The 26,805-nt window shown below is 37.3% G+C and overlaps 1 protein-coding gene across 1 annotated transcript in view; it reads right to left on the reverse strand.

Moving 5' to 3' along the window:
• GBE1 (1,4-alpha-glucan branching enzyme 1) overlaps positions 1-26,805 on the reverse strand; it is a 308,909-nt gene that overhangs the window by 126,366 nt on the left and 155,738 nt on the right. The window contains exons 8-9 of the mRNA XM_049857862.1: positions 26,075-26,165; positions 24,073-24,282 (exon numbers count right to left, since the gene is read on the reverse strand). Of these exons, the coding sequence (XP_049713819.1) occupies positions 24,073-24,282; positions 26,075-26,165 (301 nt within the window). The remainder of the gene's footprint in view (positions 1-24,072; positions 24,283-26,074; positions 26,166-26,805) is intronic.

Genomic DNA, 26,805 nt, shown 5'->3' on the forward strand with positions numbered 1-26,805 from the left:
TGCCGAAGCAAAAATATCCAGCATCAAACTGCATCCCCTAACTCCATCACATTATGTCACTATGCCTGCATTGTTTAAGGTATTAGTGAAAAATTCTATTTTCTTTCAAGGACATAGTTTCAATAAAGACATTCTTTACAAAAACCACCAATAACAATGTTTATAGTATGGAATTTACACACACACACACACTTATGAGTATTTTAAAATAGAAAATGCAAAGACAATCACAAATTATAACTCTGTATTATGATAAATGAATGAAGGATAAAAAGAGAAAGCCAAGAGGGAGGAGGATTCCAGAAGGGCTCGCTTCAGACTGGTGAAGTTCAGGAGAAGGGGCTGGAAGATACACAGTAGATGGCCATGCAAGGGAAACACTCCAGGCACAGGCAACAGTAGAAACAAAAGCCCCAAGGCAAGAAAAGCTCCAGAGTAACTAGACAATAGTGAGTGAAAAGAAGAGAAAATGAAGACAAGACCAGAGCCAGATCCTTCAAAGCCTCATAAAGCCACGTTAAGATTTTTTCTTTTAACCTCTTCTAAGTGATTGATTGCTTTAAGGTCAAATACATTTGAGAACCAGAGTTATTACTACACTGCACTCACTTGGAGATTCACAATGCACATTAGCTAATTGAAGAGTCCAAGAATTTCAACCATGAAAAAAACATGTTGAACTTGATTAAATTCAAGTTTTCTAAATTTATTTAAACACTGAACAGTCTTCAGGTGGCATACTTATTGGTATCTTGCTGAACTTTCTTACTTGGTGGATCATTTCCCAAAGTAGTTACGTAGAACAAAGAGCTGTGATAAACCTGGATGCTATTGTTACTTCATGAATTACCTAAAAAAAAAATTTCTATATCTGGGAATGAAAGGCCCTAAAGTATTCAAAAAGTTTTCATTCATAAAGACAATGGACTTCATTTCTACTCACTTGAATATTTAACTGCCAACGCTCTGACAGGCTTAAGGCACTATGCTAAGCAATACAGCTATACGATGTATAAGACCTATATTCTAATTTGGGAGAGTTAGAAAGCGTAAGTGTATTTATTCATTCATTTATTCAACAAATTTGCAATCAAATGTGTCAAGTAATGTTCCAGTCCTGGGGGATAACAGACACACAAGGAAAGCATGGTGTTTGCCCCTCTGAAGCTTATATCCCTGTTTGATGTAGAATAATGCAATAACTGCATAATAAAACACTTATTTTACATGTAAGAGAACAGAGAATAAAGTAGGATAATGAGAACATTTAACACAGTGTGGGGAGCAGAAAAGATAATCTGTATTTGAAAAATAATTTGGAAGTAAAAAAAGGAATGCTAATAGCTAAATGGATATATGTTCAGAGTTTGTTAAGATACATGATTTTGGAGTTCAACAAAGAAATCTGGATGTAGAACAAATCCTGCAAGTTATAAGAAACAACAGTAACTAATATTTATTATGTACCAGGAACTGTTCTGAGAACATTATGTATTGTTACTCTTTTATCTTTCACAAGAGCTCCACCCTTTTACAGATAAAGGATAGGAGGCACAGCGAATTTAAGTGACTTGTCCATCGTAAGTCAGTGGTGGGGGGGCATCATTTCCTCCAAAGAGTTTCCCTGACAACTCCATCCCAAGTTCAGACTCAGATGGCTCTCTTACCTATGTCTTCTGTTATTCATATATCACCCTATATTGCATTAGCCTATGTATGTATATGTAACCCTCACTAAAACTGTAATTCCCTGAAAATGGGAGCCATGTCTTTCTTCCAGATGACCATGTCAGAGTCCTGGTGGCATGGTGGTTTAAGAGCTTGGCTGCTAACCAAAAGGTTGGCCGTTGAAATCCACCAGCCACTCCTTGGAAACCCTATAGGGTAGTTCTATTCTACTCTGTCCTGCAGGATCGCTATGAGTCGGAAATGACTCGAGGGCACATAACAACGACAGCACAGCCTACAAAACAAAAAAGGTATTTAATTGTTGAAAGAATGAATGTCTTGGCTGTAGAAGAGATAATTCAGGAAAAGAGTACATACTGGAAAAGGGCTCTGGATAGAACTCTGTAAAAAACCAACACTGAAGGTATGCATTCTGGAAAATTTGAAAAGTCTATTAAATCATAGAATCACTAAGGAAAAATGGTAAATGACAGGAAAAACAGAAAACTCTAACCAAGGTTAGTGTCTTGGTTATCTAGTTCTGCTATAACAGAAATACCACAGGTGGGTGACTTTAATAAACAGAAATTTATTCTTTTACAGTTTAGGAGGCTAGAAGTCCAAAATTAGGGTGCTGGCTCCAGGGGTAGGTTTTCTCTCTCTGTTGGCCCTGGGGGAAGGTCCCTGACATCAGTCTTTTCTTGGGTCTAGCAGCTCTCAGTGCCGGATCCCTGGATCCAAAGGACATGCTTTCTGGCTCTTCTTTCTTGGTGGTATGAGGTCCCTCTCCTCTCTGCTTGCTTCTCTTTTTTATTTCTCACAGATTGGCTCAAGATACAACCAAATCCTGTAGATTCTGTCCTGCCTCATTAGCATAACTGCTTCTAGTCCTGCTTCATTAACATCATAAATAAAAAAAAAAAAATTTGCCGTGGAGTAGAGTGCCACTCATAGTGACCCTATAGGACAGAATAGGACTGTCCCATAAGGTTTCCAAGTAGTGGCTGGTGGATTCAAACTGCCGACCTTTTGATTACCAGTCAAGCTCTTTAGCCACTGCACCACCAGGGCTCCATTAACATCACAGAGGTTAGGATTTACAATACACACAATAATCACATCAGATCACAAAATGGTGGATAACCACGCAATACTGGGAATCATGGCCTAGTTAAGTTGACAGACATTTTTGGAGGACACAATTTAATCCATAATCATTACATAAAATGTCAAAGAGACAGTGATGAGTTTCTATATTACTGCTAACACTTTTTTCTCTACTTAATTGATTCTATCATAAAAAATTCAATTTAATGTTTCAACTTTTTTAAAATTCATAACTCATTTTCAATTGAATAGTTTGTTTCATCATCCATTATACCACCTATCATTCCCATAAATAGCCTATTCTGAAATATAAAAGGAAAAAAAAGTTGCATTTATATTAAAAGAATACTTTGCTAAATTATTTATTTCCTCTTTATCCCTGGATAACTAAATCATTTCTTCTAAATTTCTTATTCCTGGGTTACTTTTGCAGGAGAAAAAGAATGCCCAAATAAGTAAACTTATACAATTTCTGAAATATGTGTTTACTGACTGATAAATTGGTTTTATTATACAGACAGTTGTATAAAATAATTCTAGACTGACAGTTGGTAAATGCCAATGAACAGTTTGTTAATCGGTTCATCATCATCATCTGAAATTCAGTACTTAACTTTTCAATAAAACTGGACTTTCATTTTTTGAGTTTATTGCTGTTGAAAGTGTTCATTGAAAAATAAAACAGCATTATCAACCAACTAAGTCAATAAATTGATGTAGATTTGCCCAATCTAATGAATTACAAAGTCATAATTGCAAGAACATTCAGAATATTCACTATACCTGTGTCATCCAACATGCCATCCAATAAAATCCACATGTGGCTATTGAGTACTTAAAATGAAGCAAGGGTGACTGAGGAACTAAATTTTAATTTTAATTAATGTAAGCTTAAATTCAAACTTAAATGCATGATTCTATTATTGCAAACAAGTATGTTTGGAAAAACTCAGGTATGTAAATCTATTTTTTTAACTATGTTGCTGGTAGGTGCTGACGAGTCGATTCTGACTCATGGTGATTCTATGTACAACAGAAAGAAACACTGCCTGGTCCTGCACCATCCTCACAACAAACGTTGTTATGCTTGAGCCCACTGTTGCAGCCACTGTGTCAATCCATCTCGTTGAGGGTCTTCCTCTTTTTCGATGTCCCTCTACTTTACCAAGCATGATGTCCTTCTCCAGGGACTGGTCCCTCCTGATAACATGTCCAAAGTACATGAGACAAAGTTTCACCATCCTTGCTTCTAATGAGCATTCTGGCTGTGCTTTTTTCAAGGCAGATTTGTTGGTTCTTCTGGCAGTCCGTCGTACATTCAATATTCTTCACCAGCACCATAGTTCAAAGTCATCAATTCTTCTCTGGTCTTCTTTATTCACTGTCCAGCTTTCATATCCATATGATTAAAACAACAGGGCTTGGGGCAAGTGCACCTTATGAAAGTTCAATACATATCAAGAATTTCTGATGAAAATTTAACATCTGAATTGAGATGTTCTGTAAGTGTAAAATATACATTGGATTTCAAAGAATTAGTAGAGAAAAAGCAATGTAGCATGTCTTCTTCAGTTTTTATAGACTACATTTAAGGTGATACTCTTTTGGGTATACAGAGTTAGATAAAATATATTAAAATTGATTTTATCTGTTTCATTTTATATGTTTATTATTGCTACCGGAATATTTAAAATTACATAATATGGCTTGCACTTTTATTTTTAGACAGTGTTGTTCTATATGCTTCAGCAAGATCATCTGGGCTCTATTTCTCACACTTTTTGTGTACACTTGTTCCGTAATTTCCCACGTTTCCCACTGACCCCACCAACTAGAAGCCTGGAATCATAAATGTCTGCTGTACCATATGACCTGCGTGGCAGCAATACTGAATTCTCCCCCCACCACTCCCATGACCTGAAACTATTGGCTACGTTTGTCCACTGGTTTCTGAGTGCACTTGATTCCATTACTAAGTTCTGAATTCTCTTCTTGAGCGGGAGATGTTAATTACCTTACTTCTGGAAAGGGCTGAGAAAGACAGAATGGTGGACTATCTTTGTTAGTCTTTCAGATGTAACCTTGCACACAATAGGTAAGCCCATGGCAGAAGCTGGAAGGACAAACTGGAGGTTTATCAAACCCATGCTAGTTTGTTAAAAGACAACCACTGATAATAATGTTTTGTAAAGAAGAGAAACATCAGGGGCAAATGCTTTACCAGTCTGAACACCAGATAAGCAAGTATAGAGGTATAATCTCACCACTCATAACCATTCCCACAGTTATCAATGGCCACACAAAACAGACAGGAGACTGTAAGTACTATGCAGACTTTTCTTGCTTGAGTTAATCTAAGGTAATATTACAGAAAATAGCTTAGCCATTGCACTCAGAAATTTGTCCCTGAACTCCATTATTGAAAAAGGCTGAACAATTTGACTTAGAGTAAATGTCACATAAATTCTGAGAATAAAAATCTGTTTTTTCCTCAGAACAGAGCACCATGAAACAGTCTTGAGAGAACCATATCAGATATTCCCTGATTTAAAATGCACAATAAGCAGTGTACTTATTCTAATAACTGATTAATAAAATGCCTCTGGATTATGAAAAGTGCAAAATATAATAAGTACAAGGACGGTTTCCTAATTCCATATTGGAGAGAAACATGGTAGTCCCCATAAAAAAACAAAAACAAAATGTCTTCATTGTAATCCCTCATTAAAAACTGGTTGAAAAATAACTTTACCTTAATCCTCAAAACAACATTTAAATTTTTAACAGAAATACTTTGGAATTATATTTTAATTTTTCCTGGTAACTTAAAAAGAATTTTTGAACACAACTTAAGAATTGTTTTAATGACTCAGGCTCATTGTGATCAATTACTATACTCCACTGTAGTCTAATGATGCCCAGAGGGACAATCACAGTGTGTGGAGCTGTCTGCCGCTGTACCTAAGTGGCCTTACGTTGCTGTGCTTTCAGTTCTGGTGTCTGTCCTTAATAGGCTTTGCTTTCTCTAACAGTGTTCTCAGCTGTTACTTCTCAATATTGTTAGATGTCTATCACTGTGGTCTTTTCTACAAATGCTCCTAATTTTGTGCTTCTACCAAGAAAACAGCTTAACACGTGTTTAAAAAAAAAAGGGAGTAGGGCTGCAATGAACAAAGACCCACAGCCATTATGACGCTGACATTTTGGATCATGAAAAAATGTTATTTGCTTTCATGCTTCTAATTATGTTTCAGAGAAGCCGGGTGGCTGGTTAAGTCTGCCTACAAGGTGATTATGATGATGATATTTTAATGATGATGGTGACAATGACAATTATCCTGACTATAAATCAGAAACTGAGATAAGTGTTGCATACACTATCTCACTGAATCTTTACAATCTTATGAGGTGTGTACAATTATAACCCCATTTTGCAGAGAAGCAAACAAAATTTAGACTGGTTCATAAATCCGCCTGTGGTTACATGTTAATAAGTCATGAAACCAGTATTTGAGCCCAGGCTGATGCCTAATGCCCAGGACCTTATCCATTCTCAACACTGCCTGTAAGGCCAGTATTTATATTTATTTATTTTGAAGAAATTACTTGTAGCCTAGATGCAAAGTATTAAAAGAAACAAATGTTTATGAATTTTAACTATTTTTGTTTTATTAATGATAAACTTACTTTATCATCTACTATCGAGTGATAATATCTACTACTAGTTGGGTCTATAAAATTTTTCAGTGGAGCTTCCAAACTAAGGCAAATTAGGAAGAAATGCCTGGTGATGTGCTTCAAAAATTAGCCAATGAAAACCTATGGATCGCAACAGTGTGAGATCCACACCAATTGCGGAATGGCGCAGGACCACACAGCTTTTCACTCCTTTATGCATGGGGTCACCCTGAGTCAGGGGCCAACTCAATGGCAGCTAACAAAAACAATCACCCAAAACAAAATTGAGTTATAATATTTATTTAAGATATTAAAAAAAAAAAAAAACACTGTTAAGATACAGAAGTTTTACTTTTCTTATTGCATTCAATTCACTACTAAATTATTTGCTAGTGAAGTTTGGTAAAATGTAACACTCTTAATAACCCAGAGATAGCTCTTGGAGTCCAGAGATAGCACTAGTGGCCCAGTGAAACACCTGCGTTTCTTTGGTCTGCACAATGATTTCAAAACTTTTAAATTTGTTGCCAACAGGGAGGTTTCACACAAAATGTGGCTTTCTGACTTCTCTTAAGTGGAAGATGTGGCTACACAGGTCCACATTTTCACATGGAAACAAAAGGTAGGAGTTTGGGAGTGGCAGCCTTCTTCAGACAGGACCTGTTTTTTTCCAGTTTGCCAATAGGTGCCACATGACCTGCTTCTACCAGTACCTGCCTGGTTTGTGAGCCCTGCTTTTATCCTTCAGTAAAAATCTGAAAGCACACATCTAAAATTTCCATAAATTGTACCGCAAGGCCTCCTTTCACTATATATATTAGTATATGTAATCTATTGGCTAAAAGTATCCTGTGTATCTTTCTTCATTAGGGTTTCTTTTTAACATATATTAACAAACTATAAATATATTTAATATATTAACATTATCTCATTAAAATACAAAGGAGTCATGGTGGTGCACTGGTTAAGCACTTGGCTGCTAACCGAAAAGCTGGTGGTTCAAACCCACCAGCTGCTCCATGGGAGAAAAATGTGGCAGTTTGCTTCCATAAAGATTTACAGCCTTGGAAACCCTGTGGAACAGTTCTACTCTGTCCTACAGAGTCACTGTTATATATTGAATTGTATACCCCAAAACAATGTGTGTCAACTTGGCTAGTCCATGATTCCCAGTATTGTGTGATTGTCTACCATTTTGTCATCTGACGTGATTTTCCCATGTGTTGTAAATCCTACCTCTGTGACATTAATGAGGTGGGATTCTTGGCATCTGTGTCAATTAGGCAGGACTCAATCTACAAAATTAGGTTGTGTCTTCAGTCAATCTCTTTTGAGATATAAAAGAGAGAAGTGAGCAGAGAGATGTAAGGATCTCAAACCACCAAGAAACAAGAGCCAGGAGAACAGTGCATCCTTTGGATCCAGGGTCCCTGCTCTCAGAAGCTCCTAGACCAGGGGAATACTGATGACAAGGACCTTTCCCCAGGACCTGGAGAGAGAAAGCCTTCCCTTAGAGCCTGCACCCTGAATTCAGATTTCTAGTCTCTCAAACTGTGAAAAAAAAAAAAAAAAATTCTCTGTTAAAGCCATCCACTTGTATTTCTGTTATAGTAGCACTAGATAACTGAGATAGTCACTGTCATGGATTGAACTGTGTCCCCCAAATATGTGTCAACTTGATCAGGCCATGATTCCCAGTATCGTGTGGCTGTCCTCCATTTTGAGATTGTAGTTTTATGTTAAAGAGGGTTAGAGTGGTCACATCCCTGATCCAGTGTAAAGGGAGTTTCCCTGGAGTGTGGCCTTCACCACATTTTATCCTAGGAGAGATAAAACGAAAGGGGAACAAGCAGGAGTAGGGGACCCCATACCACCAAGAAAGAAGAACCACGAGCAGAGCGCTCTCTTTGGACCCAGGGATACTTCATGCAGAAGCTCCTAGTCCAGGGCAAGGCTGATGAGAAGGATCTTTCTCCAGAGCTGACAGAGAGAGAAAGCCTTCCACTGGAGCTGATGCCCTGAATTTGGACTTGTAGCCTACTAGACTGTGAGAGAATAAATTTCTCTTTTTTTAAGGCTATCTACCTGTGGTATTTCTGTTATAGCAGCACTAGATAAGACAGTCACTATGAGTCAATTCCAGGGTTAGCTCTCTGGAAGAATGTTCCAAACTAGCACAGTATGAGAGGGAACCCATGCAGAGTACAGCAGTCTTGCTGAGAGAAGAAGACACAGATCAGAGTTTGGAGGTGCTGAGGCAGCTAGGATTTGTAGGGCAGAGTACCTAAGTAGAAGGACCCATGTGTACAAAAAGCTCTAGAAATATGCATAAGTGTTTCTTAATTCTATTCCTGTTTTCTAAACTGTGTATATACAGGGTGAGACTCCATGCAGCTGGACAAAGAACTACCATAGAAATACAAATCTTTCAACAGCTGGGAGACATTCTAGTTCCTACTAGCTAGAATCAAGAGATTTCTTTCAGCATTAGAGACACGTACTAGAAAGCTTGGAAGAGTCATCCATTTATTAGCCCTAGACTAGAGGCTACTCTTAATAAAATTTTAAAACAAGCCTCAAAAAGGTCAAGCTACAGCAGACAGGAACCTTAGAGGGTAGTGGGTTTATGTTAATGAGGGAAGAACAACTGAGAAAAAGAGTGTGAGAATGGTTACACAATTTGAAGAATGTAATCAATGTCACTAATTTGTACATGTAGAAACTGTTGAACTGGTGTATGTTTTCCTGTGTACAATCTCAATTAACAACAAAATATTTACCAAAAAAAAAAAAAGATCAAACTAACGTACATATAACTTTACAGTCTGCCAAACAAACTTCAGTACTCTTTAAAAGAAGAAAACAGGACCCAGCTCAATAACATGGTATTCACAAACCCAGGTACTGATTAAAAAAAAAAATCTCCTTAAATCTCCAAGTTCTGTGATTTTATTTATTTATTTAGAGAATTAAATGAGATAATGTACATGAAAGTCCCAGTGGAATGTCCTATGCCTTAGTAGAAGCAAAAAAATTGTCAGTTCTTTAATGGAGCTCAAAAAAATTCTGGGCTAAGATAACATAAATTTACTTTTTTCATGGGCTGTGGGAGTTCTGGCCATTAAGGCATTGGCATGATCATTCATCTCTTAGCTACAACCGTAAAGCACTGTAAATAACTGACTTCCATCCAGCCTCTCAATCCTAAACTCCATGCCAACGAATCACAATCTGAAGCACAACTTTGGTCGTGTTAGTCTTCATTTGCCACTCACTGCCTATCAAGATTAAAGTCTAAACTCTGAGTGTGATGAATTTGCCGCTTTGAAACACTGACTCAATCAAGCATTAGACCCTACTACTTTTCTACATATGGCATAGCATAGGTACCTGGTACAAGTAAATACAGACAACATATGGGTTATTTTAAAGAAATAATGTTGTATGTGTGGTGTCCCATGAATGTACCTCACACTTGTTACACCTTGGATTGTCTTACTTCAGATTCATGACCGTCCTTCAAATGCATCTCCAAGGGTAAATCCACCTCATGAAGCTTAACCTGTTTTTTTCCAACTGAATGCAACTCTCTTTCCCCTTTGTATCGCTTACAATGAATATATCCTCCCTTAAAGAAACACATAGTTGGAAATTAAAACTTCCTCAATGGGATTAAGTGAGGAGAAACTTCAAATAACTCACTAAAGTTTTGGAATACTGAATATTTGAGATGGAACACGTTTTGTGATACATAAATTAATATTCTAGCCAAAGGATTATATTGACTCTTATTACACACTTTTTTAGACCATCAGGAGTTAATATCAATAACCAGGACCTGGTCAGAGGTGAACTGAAGGAAATGTTATTCATTATGTAAAACTGATACTTAGATGGTAGGTAAGTTTAAGCCTAACTGGGAACGTTACCATCATGGTGGAGGGAAACATATTTTCACTTTGGGAACAGATAAACCTCGATTCAAGACCAGTTCTGTCAAAAACCACCAATGTTATTAATACAAACAGTACTTTCTCTGATATGTTTCCCTCTTTTGTAAAATGGAGATGATAACAAAAAATTACTCTTAAGACTACTGGAAGGATTCATTCATTCAATTCATTGAACATATATTCATTAAATGCCCACTATAAATTAAGAGTTGATCTAGAAGTACACAAAAAAATATGCATTTTACACTCACAGAACTTACATTGCAGTGTGATAAATAAATAAACAATTATGCATCTGGAATTCCCTATGGTGAAAGAGCAATGGAGAAAAATCAGGCAGGGGCTGGAGTTATGGAATAATGGGTGACTGGAGGGACTGTTTTACATGAGGTGATCAGGGAAGGAAATTCAATAATGTATGTCAAGTACCTAATGCATAAGAACTGAATGGCCCTTAATAAAGGTTATCCCTGTAATCATCCGCAAGGTTTTCATTGGCTGATTTTCAGCATTGGATTACTAAGTCTTTCTTCCTAGTCTATCTTAGTCTGGAAGCTCTGCTGAAAACTGTCCACCATGGGTGACCCTGCTAGAATCTGAAAGACTGGAGGCATAGCTTCCAACATCATTGGAATGCACAAGCCACCAAAGTATGAGAAACTGAGAGATGCGTTAATAGCTTCAAACATACCAATGATGGTGAAGGTGTACAGGACCAGGGAACATTTAGTTCTGCTATACGTAAGGTCTCTATGAGTCAGAGCCTTCCTGAAGGCAGCTAACAACAGTATCTGTGATCATCTGAATATCATGCCCTCCTGAAAGCCAGGTGAGCTCACCTGCACAGCTAGTTGGCCTCCCTGCCTGTCCTTAACAAAGTGCTAAGAACAGAGCTTGAACCATGGAAACACCGGTTATTACAATGTTTTGTTTCTAAAACACTGAGAGAAAATGTTAAATATAACTGCCCCTGATTTCCCTGATGATTTCAACAGACAAGACATTGAAAGGCTATACAGACAAAGGTCTAACCTTAGATGTTTTAACCTGGAAGGCTTCTCTTGCACACAGAGAAAGGAAAAAAAAAAAAAAAAAAAAAACAGAAGACTGAAGACCCAAGGTACAACTGAGTAGGGTATCTTGCTATCAACAAAATGTGGGAAGAAAAATTCAGAAGTTAGAAAAAAATATGCCTGATCACTAATATAAAATAATGAAGAAAAAAAAAAGCCCTCAAAAGTGAAAAATTCTAATATTATAAAACATCCCTATATTTCCTGGAAATAATCAGCACCACACAGCATGGTTTATTTATCTCCAGCATAAAGAGGGAATCATTCATTGAGTAAACCACGAACGATCTCTTCATAACTTCAGAACTGCCAGTCCATACTCTGGAAAACAGCCATGTTTAAACAAGTAGTTTTGTTTCAAAAAAAAAAAACAATTTTTTTCACTTTTCACCTGCTTGTTTAAAAAGGCCATAAAGCCCAGATATCATTATTATGACAGACTCCAGGTAATTCTAGGGCTGAGATAAATAATCACCTGAATAGGAACTTTAAAACCATTCCACAACCATGTACCATTGCCATAAGCCAATTAAGCTGCCTTTAGAGCAATTCACAGCATCTTTAGATTTAAGACAAATTATCAAATAGAACTGTCCTACTTTAGAGTATGTTTGGATTTGGGAAGGTGAATGTTATAGGTGACTTAAGACCTAAATATTCAAGATACTCTTAAGATATCCCTATGCACCGAAATTTTAGACATGTGGGGAATAATCGAGGCAGATAATACCGGGAACAAAGTTGATACAAAGACTGTAAATCCTGACCCGTGGGCTGTGCTCTGCATCAATAGAAACCTTTCGGCTAGACTGAATAATCTCCTAAACCCTATGAAAGAAGTTATATTTCTAGTATTCAAACTCAAATCCACAGATTAGATTGATACAGCAACTTTCTTAATCTCTTTTACAAAAGAGAATTAGTCAGTCTGAATTCCGAAGCTGACTCTACTTCCTTAGAAAGGATAGTAGATTTAACTGTTTTCCTTAATCAAGCTGAAATAAAGTTCCAGTTTAAACAAGGGAGGAATACTAATAAGGAAAGGGAAAAAAAAAGACTCTAAGAAAACAGTAAGCTATCTTAAGGGTCACCCAGTTTTACTGTGCAATTGTTTCTTTTGTTTAATGAAGGACGGGCTATAGCTATTGTTTGTTTTTTGTTGGTTTTCTTGCCGTTTTTCTAATTGCCTACCTCCCTTTGGTAGTTTGTTAAATGCGTATCCAAAATTTGCTTTTTATTATCCAACATAGGTAACAAATTTCATAAAATAAGTAAGACAGGCAATACAAAATAATGCTGTATTATTTCAATTAAAAATATTAAATGTTTTAAAGTGTTTCCTAAAAAAAAATCACAAAATATATCTTAGTTTAGAGTTTTGTGCTACACGTAAACATATTGAATATACCACCTCCCTAAAGACATAATAAATGGTTGATGTTCAACATATTTGTAGATTAAATACATCAATAAATTCATAAGTGAAATTACAAAAAAAGGTAGTTCCTTTTTATCAATTGATGCAGAAAAGGCATTTGACAAAGTTCAATACCCATTCATCATAAAAACTCCCAGCAAAATAGGAACAGAAGGAAAATTCCTCAACATAATAAAAGGCATTTATACAAAGCCAATAGCCAACATCATCCTAGATGTAGAGAGCCTGAAAGCATTCGCCCTGAGATCGGGAACCACCCAAGGATGCCCTTTATCACTGCTCTTATTCAACATTGTGCTGGAGGTCCTAGACAGAAAAATTAGGCTAGATAAAGAAATAAAGGGCATCCAGATTGCTAAGGAAGAAGTAAAAGTATCTCTATTTGCAGATGACATGATCTTATACACAGAAAACCCTAAGGGGTCCTCAAGAAAACTACTGAAACTAATAGTTCAGCAGAGTATCGGGACACAAGATAAACATATAAAAATCAGTTGGATTCCTCTATACCAACAAAAAGAACATCAAAGAGGAAATCACCAAATCAATACCATTTACAGTAGGCCCCAAGAAGTGAAAATACTTAGGAATAAATCTTACCAGAGATGTAAAAGACTTATACAAAGAAAACTAAAAAACACATCTGCAAGAAACCAAAAGAGACCTACATAAGTGGAAAAACATACCTTGCTCATGGATAGGAAGACTCAGCATTACAAAAATGTCTATTTTACTGAAAGCAATCTATACATTCAACGCAATTCCGATCCAAATTTCAACGACATTCTTTAATGAGTTGGAGAAACAAATCACCAACTTCATATGGAAGGGAAAGTGACCCCGGATAAGTAAAGCATTATTAAAAGAGAAGAAAAAAGTGGGAGGCCTTACTCTACCTGATTTTAGAACCTATTATACCACCACAGTAGTCAAAACATCCTGGTACTGGTAAAACAACAGATACATAGACCAATGGAATAGAATTGAGAATCCACATATGAGCAGTTGATATTTGACAAAGGCCCCAAAACAGTTAAATGAGGAAAAGACAATGTTTTTAACAAATGGTGCTGGCATAACTGGATATCCACCTGCAAAAAAATGAAACAAGACCCATACCTCACTCCATACACAGAAACGAGCTCGAAATGGATTAAAGGCCTAAATATAAAATCTAAAACAATAAAGTTCATGGAAAAAAAAATAGGGACAACGTTAGGAGCCCTAATACATGGCATAAACAGTACACAGAACATTACTAACAATGCAGAAGAAAAACTAGATAACTGGGAGCTCCTAAAAATCAAACACCTATGCTCATCCAAAGACTTCACCAAAAGATTAAAAAGATTACCTACAGACTGGGAAAAAGTTTTTAGCTATGACATTTCCAATCAGCACCTGATCACTAAAATCTACATGATTCTGCTAAAACTCAACTACAAAAAGACAAATAACCCAATTAAAAAATGGGCAAGAGATATGAACAGGCACTTCACTGAAGAAGACACTCAGGTAGCTAACAGATACATGAGGAAATGCTCATGATCATTAGCCATTAGAGAAATGCATATCAAAGCTAAAATGAGATTTCATCTCACTCCAAGAAGGCTGTCATTAATCCAAAAAACACAAAACAATAAATGCTGGAAAGGCTGTGGAGAGACTGGAACAAAACTTATACACTGATGGTGGGAATGTAAAATGGTACAAATATTTTAGAAATCGATTTGGTGCTTCCTTCAAAAGCTAGAAATAGAACTACCATGCGATCCAGCAATCCCCTCCTTGGAATATATCCTAGAGAAATAAGAGCCTTTACATGAACAGATATATGCACACCCATGTTCACTGCAGCACTGTTTACAATAGCAAAAAATGGAAGCAACCAAGGTGCCCGTCAATGGATGAATGGATAAATAAATTATGGTATATTCACACAATGGAATACTACACATTGATAAAGAACAGTGATGAATCTGTGAAACATTTCATAACATGGAGGAATCCGGAAGGCATTATGCTGAGTGAAATTAGTCAGTTGCAAAAGGACAACTATTGTATAAGACCACTATTATAAGAACTCGAGAAATAGTTTAAACATAGAAGAAAATATTCTTTGATGGTTACGAGAAGGGGGACGGAGGATGGGTGGGAGAGGGGTATTCACTAATTAGATAGTAGATAAGAACTACTTTAGGTGAAGGGAAAGAGAACACACAATACAGGTGAGGTCAGCACAACTGGACTAAACCAAAAGCAAAGAAGTTTCCTGAATAAACTGAATGCTTTGAAGGCCAGCGTAGAAGGGGTGGGGTTTGGGAACCATGGTTTCAGGGGACATCTAAGTCAATTGGCATAATAAAATCTATTAAGAAAACGTTCTGCATTCTTCTTTGGAGAGTGGCGTCTGGGGTTTTAAACGCTAGCAAGCGGTCATCTAAGATGCATCAATTGGTCTCAACCCACCTGGATCAAAGGAGAATGAAGAACACCGAGGACACAAGGTAATTAGGGGCCCAAGAGACAGAAAGGGCCACATAAACCAGAGACTATATCAGCCTGAGACCAGAAGAACTAGATGGTGCTCAGCTACAACTGATGACTACCCTGTCAGGGAACACAACAGAGAACCCTTGAGGGAGCAGGAGAGCAGTGGGATTCAGACCCCAAATTCTTGTAAAAAGACCAGACTTAATGGTCTCACTGAGACTAGAAGGACCCCAGTGGTCATGGCCCCCAGACCTTCCGTTGGCCCAGGACAGGAACCATTGCCAAAGCCAACTCTTCAGGCATGGATTGGACTAGACAATGGGTTGGAGAGGGATGCTGGTGAGGAGTGAGCTTCTTTGATCATGCGGACACTTGAGACTATGTTGGCATCTCCTGCCTGGAGGGGAGATGAGAGGGCAGAGGGGGTCAGAAGCTGGCCAAATGGACATGAAATAGAGAGTGGAGGGAAGAGGTGTGCTGTCTCATTAGAGGGAGAGCAACTAGGAGTCTATAGCAAAGTGTATAGAAGTTTTTGTATGAGAGGCTGACTTGGTTTGTAAACATTCACTTAAAAGCACGTTAAAAATTAAGAAAAAAAAAAAAGGCAGGTCCTTTTATTTATTTTTTGATCCATGGTGTTAACCATAATTTTACCCAAGCAATGGTCTAATCTAACAATCAGTAAACTTTTACTTTATTATGTACCCTTTCAATAAAAAATGTTTCAACAAATACATATTTATTTACTTATTGTATGCATACATGTAGCAAGGACCCCTAGTGGCACAGTGGTGAAGAGCTACGGGTGCTAACTGAAAGGTCGGCAGTTTGAATCTATCAGCCTCTCCTTGGAAACCCTATGTGGCAGTTCTACTGTGTCCTACCAGGTCACTCTGAGTCAGAATCAGCTCGATAGCAACGGGTTTGGTTTTTTGGTTTGATCAAAACTTCTATAGAACAATAACCCAAAAAAAAAAAAACAAACCCATTGCCATGGAGTCGATTCTGACTCTTGAACCCTATAGGATGGAGTAGAACTGCCCCGTAGGGTTTTCAAGCCTGTAACCTTTACAGAAGCAGACTGCCGCATCTTTCTCCCTTGAAGCTGTTGGGTAGGTTTGAACTGCCAACCTTTAGGTTAGCAGCTAAGTGCTTAACCATTGCACAACATGACCTAGGTAATGTAGTTAATATGATTCACTTTTGTTTCTGCAAGTAACTCTAGTAACTCAAGACAAGAGCAAAATATTTTCTAACCTAACAACTGTCACATTAGGAACCCATGCTGATGAAACAGGGTTACTAACTGCACCAACGTGCAAGGTGTGAGGCAACAATGAGCATTAGCTTTACTGCGCTATCTCCTGTGACACTCAATATTACAGCTTAAAGAAATACTCCAAAAGTAAAAGGCACTGATTTAAAGATTTAACAATGTTTAAGGCAGAACTGTTGGAAGCTCAACAAATCTGCAGTTGTCCTATTGTTTATCAAGTACATTTATATTGTGAAGAGCCATATGCAAAACAGAATTTAAAGCTGAGACCACAAAATAACATCCAGAATTTCTAATTCTAGAAACTTTATAATCTTTTGAGTGGCAGATTTGTCAGAAAGCTCTCTTTACCAACTAAAGAAAGGACAGCCCCCTCTCTGTTATGAACTGTCATTAGTAATTTAGCAGAGTTAGAAGGCAGTTCAGCCAAGTAGACAGAAAATTAAAACATGGGCAGCTCCTGATTGGAAATTTATTCATAGCAGGTAATGAAATAGCACAGTCAGGATCTCTGGTACTACGCAGAGTGAAATACTTAATTCTGGCAACTTTGATGACGGCACTTGAATCAGAGATTATAAATGGTGACAGGTTGTGACATAAAGATAGGATAAAAATGAGAATCAGCGACATAGTTCTACAGAAAGCTGAATCTACATAAGACTTTTTTTTTCAAATGGTAAATACAATTATTTCAAAAATTATTACATAAGTTTTCAAAGAAAAGGCTGAGAGCTTTAAGCAAACCATGTGCCATACAAAAAATCCATTGCCACTGAGTAGATTCCAACTCATAGCGGTCCTATAGGACAGAGGAGAACTGCCCCATAGGGTTTCTAAGGAGCAGCCGGTGGATTCAGACTGCTGACCTTTTGGTTAGTAGCCAAATGTTTAACCGCTGATCCACCAGGGCCTATGTGTGCCATAGTTATGTCTATTTGTCAATGTTGTTTTTAGCCACCATAGGCTTTTTATTGGCTGATTTTCAGAAGCAGATCTCCGGGCCTTTCTTCTTAGTCTGTCAGTCTGGAAGCTCCGTTGAAACCTGATCAGCACCATAGCAACATGCAAGCCTCCACTGACAGACTAGCTGTGGCTGTGATTGAGGTGAACTGGCCAGGAATTAAACCCTGGTCTGTCCAGTAAAGGTGAGAATTCTAGCATTGAGCCACCACAGCCCTAAATTTGCCATGCACCTTAATATTAATCAACATATCAAAGTTAAGGCATGGAAAAGAACTTATATTTTAATATATGAAATATAGAGTGTAGTTTCTGATATCTTCTGGATAAGGAACAAAGCCAAAATTTCAGGTAGTCTAGCTATCACTGGGGAGGGTGAAAGTGAAGGTTTGGGCTTACATGTGTGTATAAGCACGTAAGTCCCTGAGTGGCACAAATGGTTGGGTGCTCGACTACTAACTTCAAGTTAGGTGGTTCGAGCTCATCAAGAGGCACCTCAGAAGGTAGGCCTGGTGATCTGCTTCTGAAAGGTCTTGGAACCCAATGGAGCAGTTCTACTCTGCACATGTGGAATTGACTTGGCCTCAACTAACAACAGCAAGAACAATATGCATGTACGTGCTACTCACATACAACTAAATAAAAATGTTATTTACATTTATAAAGAATACTAATTTATATTTTGGATTCTGTATGCTTTTTACTTAGTTTTCAATTATCTAAAAGGCATTATTACTTCTATAAAGGAAGATGTATTTTTTTAAAAATTTGTCTACTTCAGCCATAACTCTCTACTACACAAACACGGCCTCAGCAAACAAAAACACTTCCAAACGGACAAGTATTTCCATACATCTCTTCTGAATTTGGAGTGGAGCATATTCATTTTTCGTGGTCAAAACATGTTAGAAATAGTAATTTCAAAAGACAGATCTAGAATCTGACTCTTGGACCAAAAGTTTATGGCTGACATGATGGTTTGACAGTTTCTGGACCCAGACATTAACTCACACTCCCTGCCTTTTGGGACTCTCGGTCTTGCAGTCACACTGCAAGAAAGCCCAAGCAGACTGTGTAGTGGTATACAAGGAGGAGAACTGAGGCCCTCTGGCCCATAGCCATGGCTGAGCTCCTAGTTGAAAGCCAGCATCAACTTGTCAGTCATGAGAGTGAAGTATTTTAAAAGTGGATCCTCCAGCCACCAAGTGAGCCAACCCAGCTGACACAACATGGAGAAGGAGCAATCGCTTACAAATTATTCCCAAATTGCAGATATCTGAACAAAATAAACAACTGCTATTTTCTGAAATCACTAAATTTGGGATGACTTGTTAAGCAGCAATAGATAAGCTAAGCAGCAACGAAGGGCTTGAATCACGAATGCTAGGATTATAAAAATGACTTCAGCAATAGACCAAAGTAATGTTAAATTAGATATAAATAATCAGAATAGAAGGAAGTAAGTGTAAAAGAAAGTCTGGTAGATTTAATCAGACTAATATAAATTTTGTTAATGAAAGTGAAAATAAGCAGTTTCTAATAACTGCATAATTATTAGAAAATAAACCAAAGAGTTTCAGAATCTTTAGTATTTTATATATTCAAACACCTAAATATTAAATAATTATGTATCTAAATTAAGTTATATATACCGGTTTTGTAGAATTTTATCTATATTTTATCTACTGTGTGACCTTGAGTATAACCCACTGGAATTTTGAGATTGCCTCAAGAATAAATTTGATACATTGAACACTAATTACCAAAGACCAGACCAGCTGTGAGATAACATCAAGGAAATACATAGAGAAAGCAAAAGGTCATTAAAAAGACAGGAAAGAAAGAAAAGACCAAAATGGATGTTAGAAGACACTCTGAAACTTGCCTTGGAACACAGAGTAGCTAAAGAAAACGGAAGAAGTGATGAAGTAAAAGAGCTGAACAGAAGATTTCAAACAGCAGCTTGAGAAGACAAAGTAAAGTATTATAATGATATATGCAAAGACTTGGATGGAGTTAGAAAACCAAAAGGAAGAAGAGGCTCAGCATTTCTCAAGCTGACAGAACTGAAGAAAAATTCAAGCCTTAAGTTGCTATATTGAAGGATCCTATGGGCAAAATATTGAAGTGGAAAGCATCAAAAGAAGATGGAAGGAATACACAGAGTCACTGTACCAAAAAGAATTGGTTGACTTTCAACCCTTTCAGGAGGTACCATAACATCAAGAACCAATGGTACTAAAGGAAGAAGTATAAGATGCACTGAAGGCATTGGCAAAAAACGAGGCTCCAGGAATTCACAGAATATCAATGGAGATGTTTCAACAAATGGATGCAATGCTGGAAGCACTCACTCATCTATGCCAAGAAATCCATATCTGTGCCCATTCCAAAGAAAGGTGATCCATCAGAATGGGAAATTATCAAACAATATCATTAATATCACACACAATAAAATTTTGCTGAAGATAATTCAAAAACAGTTGCAGCAGTACATTGATGAGCAACTGCCAAAAATTCAAGCCAAAGTCAAAAGAGAACATGGAAAGAGATATCACAGCTGAAGTCAGATGGATCTTGGCTGAAAGCAGAGAATATCAGAAAGATGTTTACCTGTGTTTTACTGACTATGCAAAGGCATTCAACCATGGATCCCAACAAATTATGGATAACATTTTGAAGAATGGGAATGCCAAAAACCAAAACCAAACCCACTGCCATCGAGTTGATTCCGACTCATAGCGACCCTATAGGACAGAGTAGAACTGCCCCACAGAGTTTCCCAAGATCGCCTCGCGAACCCTAACTGCTGACCTCTCGGTTAGCAGCTGTAACACTTAACCACTACGCCAGTTTAATTCTCCTCACGTGGAACCTGTATATAAAGCAAGAAGGCGCCATTCAAACAGAACAAAGGGATATTGCATGGTTTAAAACCAGGAAAGGTGTGCATCAGGGTTGTATCTTTTCACCATATTTATTCAATCTGTATGCTGAACGGAATAATCCAAGAAAATGGACTGTATGAAGAAGAACACGGCATCAGGAGATAGATTCATTAACAATTTGCGATATGCAGATGACACAACCTTGCTTGCTGAAAGTGATGGGGACTTAAAATACTTTCTGATGAAGATCAAGGACTACAGCCTTCAGTAGAGATTACACCTCAACACAAAGAAAACAAAAATCCTCACAACTGGGCCAATAAACGACATCATGATAAATGGAGAAAAGATTGAAGTTGTCAAGAATTTCATTTTACTTGGATCCACAATCAATGCTCATGGAAGCAGCAGTCAAGAAATCAAAGGACAGATTGCATTCTGCAAATCTACTACAAAAGACCTCTTTAAAATGTTAAAGAGTAAAGATGTCCCCTTGAGGCTAAAATGTGCCTGACCCAAGCCATGGTATTTTCAACTGCCTCATACACATGCAAAAGTTGGACAATCAATAAGGAAGACCTAAAAAGAATTGATGCCTTTGAATTATGGTGTTAGCAAAGAATACTGAATATACCATGGACTGCCAGAAGAACAAATAAATCTGTCTTGGAAGGAGTACAGCCAGAATGCTCCTTAGAAGCCAGGACAGTGAGACTTCGTCTCACGCACTTTGGACATGTTTTCAGGAGGGATCAGTTCCTGGAGAAGGACTTCATGTTTGGTAAAGTAAAAGGTCAGGGGACAAGAGGAAAACCCTCAAGGAGATGGATTGACACACTGGCTGCAACAATGGCCTGAAACATAGCAACAATCGTGAGGATGGCACAGGACTGGGCAACGTTTTGTTCTGTTGCACATAGGGCCGCTATGATCAGAGCCAAGTCGACAGCATTTATAACATCTATGTTTAATAATGTCATAACCAACAGTATAACGCTTTATAGAAAATATCAGTTCTCTAAAAATCAGAAAATTTAGATACTGATCGTACAAAATACATAGATTAATAAAAATCCATTTTAAATAGAAATGTATTTACAGAGCTATAAATTATAAATAGCATTATATGATATAGTCATACGATGTATGATATAGCATTGTAATACTGGCACAGGACCAGGCGGTGCTTCCTTCTGTTGTAAATAATATCGCTATGACTCGGAACCAACTCGATGGCACCTAACAACAACAACAACATGATATATCATGAAATAAAAAGTGATGATGATGATGACGATGATACTAAATATTTTTTACCAAAAGTGAGCACCTGAGAAAGATTAAGAGTTAATGGAAACATCCTTGAATAAAACTGTGTATAATACTTTCTCTTTAAAAAATTGGGTAATGTTAAATATACTTTGAGAACTCATGGTACAGAAAAAACACACTATAAAAAATATTATTTTAAAATAAAAATTTGTTTTATAACATAAAAATCCCTCCACCTTCTGTATTTCTTTTTCAGGCATAGTTCTACAGAAGAATTGTTTCATAACATAAAAATTTAAGCATTTAATGTATGTCTTTCTTAAGACAGAGTTCTACAGAATAGGCTCTCATTCAAATTTGAACAAGATAGCTCAATTAATTGTATTTATTTTCCAGATTCTACTCAATAATGTAATTAGTGGGGTTATATCATAGCATTAGCACAAGCTCTGTCTGTTTTACTTGTTATGAATCTATAGTATAATAAAAGCAGTATTCAAAAAGGTGACATGAATACCAAATCTTTTACTGAGGGAAATGTGTAAGCCCCAAAACCTTGCCTTCTCTTATAATGAAAATCTGAGAACTAAAATGATTAATCAATTTGTAGCAATCAGAGTGATACAAGGCCTGGAACCCTGCCATATGCTTCTTCCTGTGTCCTTTCTCATTTACTGTGCTGCCTCATCTGATGTGAGTGATCCCTGTATTGTTATGAAATATGAAATAATGTATATTACACAAAGACCAAAGCAAAACTATTTTTGCCACGTAAAAGTCATCTGATTTATGCTAAGAATTAGGAATTCTTCATGTCATAAAACTATCTGCTGAAGCCTTCTACGCTGAGACTTTTTTAGGTATGCGTATGCTTATATAGGAAACCCTGGTGGTGTAGTGGTTAAGTGCTACAGCTGCTAACCAAAAGGTCAGCAGTTCGAATCCGCCAAGCGCTCCTTGGAAACTCTATGGGGCAGTTCTACTCTGTCCTCCAGGGTCACTATGAGTCAGAATCAACTCGACGGCAGTGGGTTGGGTGGGTTATGCTTATGTGTGTGGTGACGTCTAAAAGAAACATTTGTTAAACTTTATCAGACATATTTATTGTAAAAACTTAGTTATCCATTACTTGGCACTCTACATTTTATATGGCTGACAAGGTATCTTCATATAGGGTAATACACTGAGTTGATAATATTTTGGATTCTTAAGATTTGCCTTAATATACCACTTCCACTTGGTAAAAGAGGTTAGAGATGTGCTGAATCTTTAAAAATATTTTCTCAACACTAAACCTTAGTTTATCTGTAAAATGACTGGAGCAACAGTACTTACGGTGTATAAGTAGAGTTTCTGTGCAGATTAAATAAAACATGTAGCTGACACATCTAAAACACTTGGCAAACTGCCTAACACATATTCCCATTGCCATCCAGTTCATTCTGACGCATAGCAACCCCATAGGACAGAGTAGGACCGCCCCACCAGGTTTCCAAGGCTGTAATCGTTACAGAAGCAGACTGCCACATCTTTCTTCTCCCTTGGAGCAGCAGGTGGGTTTGAACTGCTGACCTTTCGGTTAACAGCTCAGTGCTTAACCACTGCAGCATCAGGACTCACCTGACACATATTACATATTACTAAATGTTAGCTGTTGTTACAGCTATAAATTAATAATGTAACTGCAATTAAAAACATGGTGATATTAAGAATGTGAAGTATGACCTAAAAAAAGAGCCTACTTAATGTATATCTTTCTATTAAAAGGAGATTCTTCTAAGGTTAAGTCAACCAGATAATTTAAGTGGTGTTTATAAGATATTAAAAATGATTCACATTAAAGCTTTTAAATGGCAATATAATATATTTTAAGTGGCAAAGGAGTCCCGGTGGTGTTTGGCTGTTAACCAAATGGTCGGCAGTTCAAACTCACAGGAGAAAATGTAGCAGTCTGTTTCCATAAAGATTACAACCTTAGAAGCCCGGTGGGCTTCTGTAGATTCGCTATAGGGTTGTTAAGAGTCAGAATCAACTCTGTGGCAATGGGTTTTAAGATCTGTAAAGCTGAAATTTAACACAACTTACCACAAATGCATGTGCTATTTCTACAGTTCTGTTAAATATTTCTCATATCATTTAAAAATACCAACATTAAGAATATTAAATACTAGTAAAAAAAAGAAGTACACATACAATGAATTTAGTATAATTTCTTAAAATTACTTTGAAACAGAAAAAACATTTCCATAATATATGTACCTACCTGGAGTAGGCAAACAATCTGCTATCCCAAAGATCATGATTCCCTCTAGGTCCAGAATGAAAATAGCAGGAATCTGTCCCATCAAACATATTCAGTCCATCCTCTGAGTTTTTTGAAGCATGACTGTGCACCACATCTAAGAGAACGATAATGCCCATGGAATGAGCTGTGTCAACCAGTTCTTTTAGCTCTTCAGGTGTCCCGTAACGACTAAAGGTAAAGAATACAGCAAAAACAAGAGGACATCAAAGTTAAAACAATCAATCTTTTAATATACACCAACTGTTTTACCAGTGCAGCACTAGACATTTTAAATATGCCAACACCGTATGACACAATTCTTAGACACAAGTCAAAGTTGCTTAACATTTGATATGAAGTAAATTTAAAAAAAAAAAAAAAAAAGCAGTCAATAAATAAAAATAGCAATTTAATTCAGGCCATTAAATATAGATTGATATCTCAACCAAAATTCACTTTTCGAGTATGTAAACAGTAAAACTCTGTTCCTCTATCCTCTGAGCTCCTAGCTAGTCAGCAGTGTGTGGTAGTTTCTGCTTACATACCTGAATATCCCTTTGGGTGTGTATGGCTGGGGTAGGCGTGAGAATGCCCTTAGTGCCTTCACAGAGGCCTTTCCTCCTGTATATAGTCCCAAGCCAGAATGCCCTCAGGTACCAGTGGGCCAAGAGATTTGTCCTGTCTGCAACTCTTCAAGAGGAAAAGGTGGATAACTCACCCATCAATAATATGACCTGTGTATGTGCTACCCCTTCCTCTCTTTACCCAGCCACCTAGATGCTTTTACGCTCAAGAGAGCAGCATGGTCATAAAGCTTCTTTCATTCATTCATTTATCCATTAATACATTTCCTCATCTAATATGTATTGAGTTACCTCTCATGTGCCATTGAATTCTCTATAATCCGGGGATATAACAAAGAAGAAAATATACATCACTACCCTATGGAATTTACATTCTAGTTGGGAGATAACAAATGATTAAGCAAAACCTGCAGAAAGTTACAGGAAAGCCAAAGATTGCCAGCAGCCACTAGAAGCTTAGAGACAGGCACGGGACAGTTCCTCTGTCAGAGCCCTTACAAAGAAACGATATAACCAATACCCTAATTTGGACTACTAACCTCCTGAGTTGTGAGAAAATAAATTCCTGTTCTTTAAAGCCACCCACTTTGTGGTATTTTGTTATGACATCTGTAGGAAACGGAGACAATGTCTATATGCCACCATACTGTCAGCTCCATAAGGTAGAGGCAATGCTGGGCTTGTCATATGTTAGGACTTAGCATATGTTAAAACTCATAGCATGGTTGAATGAGCAGGTAACTATATGCTGTGTGTGTGGGCTGGTGCTGGGGAAGTGGGGGGAAGGCTGGTATGCCTACGCTCATGTGTGCTTCAGGACGTCCGTATTTGAATGTGTTAGAACGATGTTGTTGAAACCCGCAGCAAACGGTCGGCTAGAAAGGGACTAAAATGAACAGATTTCAAGACCAAGTTAAATTGTTCTTTGCAGTCATTCAAATCAACAGCATCTTCAATTGCCTAGAACTCCATGGTGTCTTTCTACCCAGATGTCTACATTCTTTGGATTTCAGCCTGGGAGGAAAGGCAGCCTTTTTATGGGTTGTATATGTCCTACCAAGTGCCTCTCCATCACCTTCCTACATGAGTCAGCCTCGGTTCAGAAAAGGAAGAGAGCTCTGGCAATAATGCCTTCCCTGGGACACAATCATGTGCCCAAAGCTGAAGCCTCCAAACACATAATAATTTCTGTATATTCTTTATCAGAAATCATTTCAAGAAAAGCAACCTCTGAGGCTGGATTAGAACAGTCTATGATCGCAGTAAAAGAAAATGCTCAGCTTCTATTAACTCTGTTAACACTAACATAGGTTACAGACCATTGCTTAACGAAAAGTAAATGCACCATTTTTTATTTGCTCAAAATGCAAATGACTGGAGTGAATCCTTCATTTTACCTTGAAGCTGCAAAGAAGCTTGTGATCTGGTAACCAAAACTTGCGTAGTAAGCATGTTCCATGATTGCCATCAGCTGAATGCAGTTGTAGCCTATTTAGACAGAAATTAAAAGCCACACACATTAAAATAAATAAATAACAGATCCTATAAAAATATCATCCTTGTTCCAAAGACACTTTAAATTTTGCATGTAATCTAGAAGGTTCGGTCTTCCTGAATAAATTTTACTACCTTAACATCTTTTGCTTGTCTGACCTTCTAACACAAAATCTGACAGTTAGTTTCTTGAGAACTCTATTCTGACCAGCTATTTGAAATGGCTTCATTTTAAGGAGTAATAAATGATATGCAAATATACTCTTAATTTGGCTTTCAAATATTAAAGATTGTAATCTGCATATGCTAAACTTCACTTGTACTTTTAATATTCACACTGAAGATTATGAAAGCTAAGGAAAAGTAACCGATTACAGGCCATATACGTTTTATTTTACCATTTTAACATTTCAAAGTCATTTCTACAATACAGCATATGCAATATCACTAAGGAGCTTTTACACAAAGTAGGTTTTGCAGATAGGCAGCATTAATGCTTCCACTTTCCACTGTTTTTCTGCCCTTATAAAATTACTCCCAATTTGCACATATGTATGCACACACTCACAAACACACCTTACCTTCTTTTCTCTATCTAAAAATATTTTGCTTTAATGCTAAATGATGTGACTCA

Source organism: Elephas maximus, chromosome 18, assembly GCF_024166365.1.
Source record: "Elephas maximus indicus isolate mEleMax1 chromosome 18, mEleMax1 primary haplotype, whole genome shotgun sequence".
In the NCBI taxonomy this organism is placed as follows: domain Eukaryota; kingdom Metazoa; phylum Chordata; class Mammalia; order Proboscidea; family Elephantidae; genus Elephas; species Elephas maximus.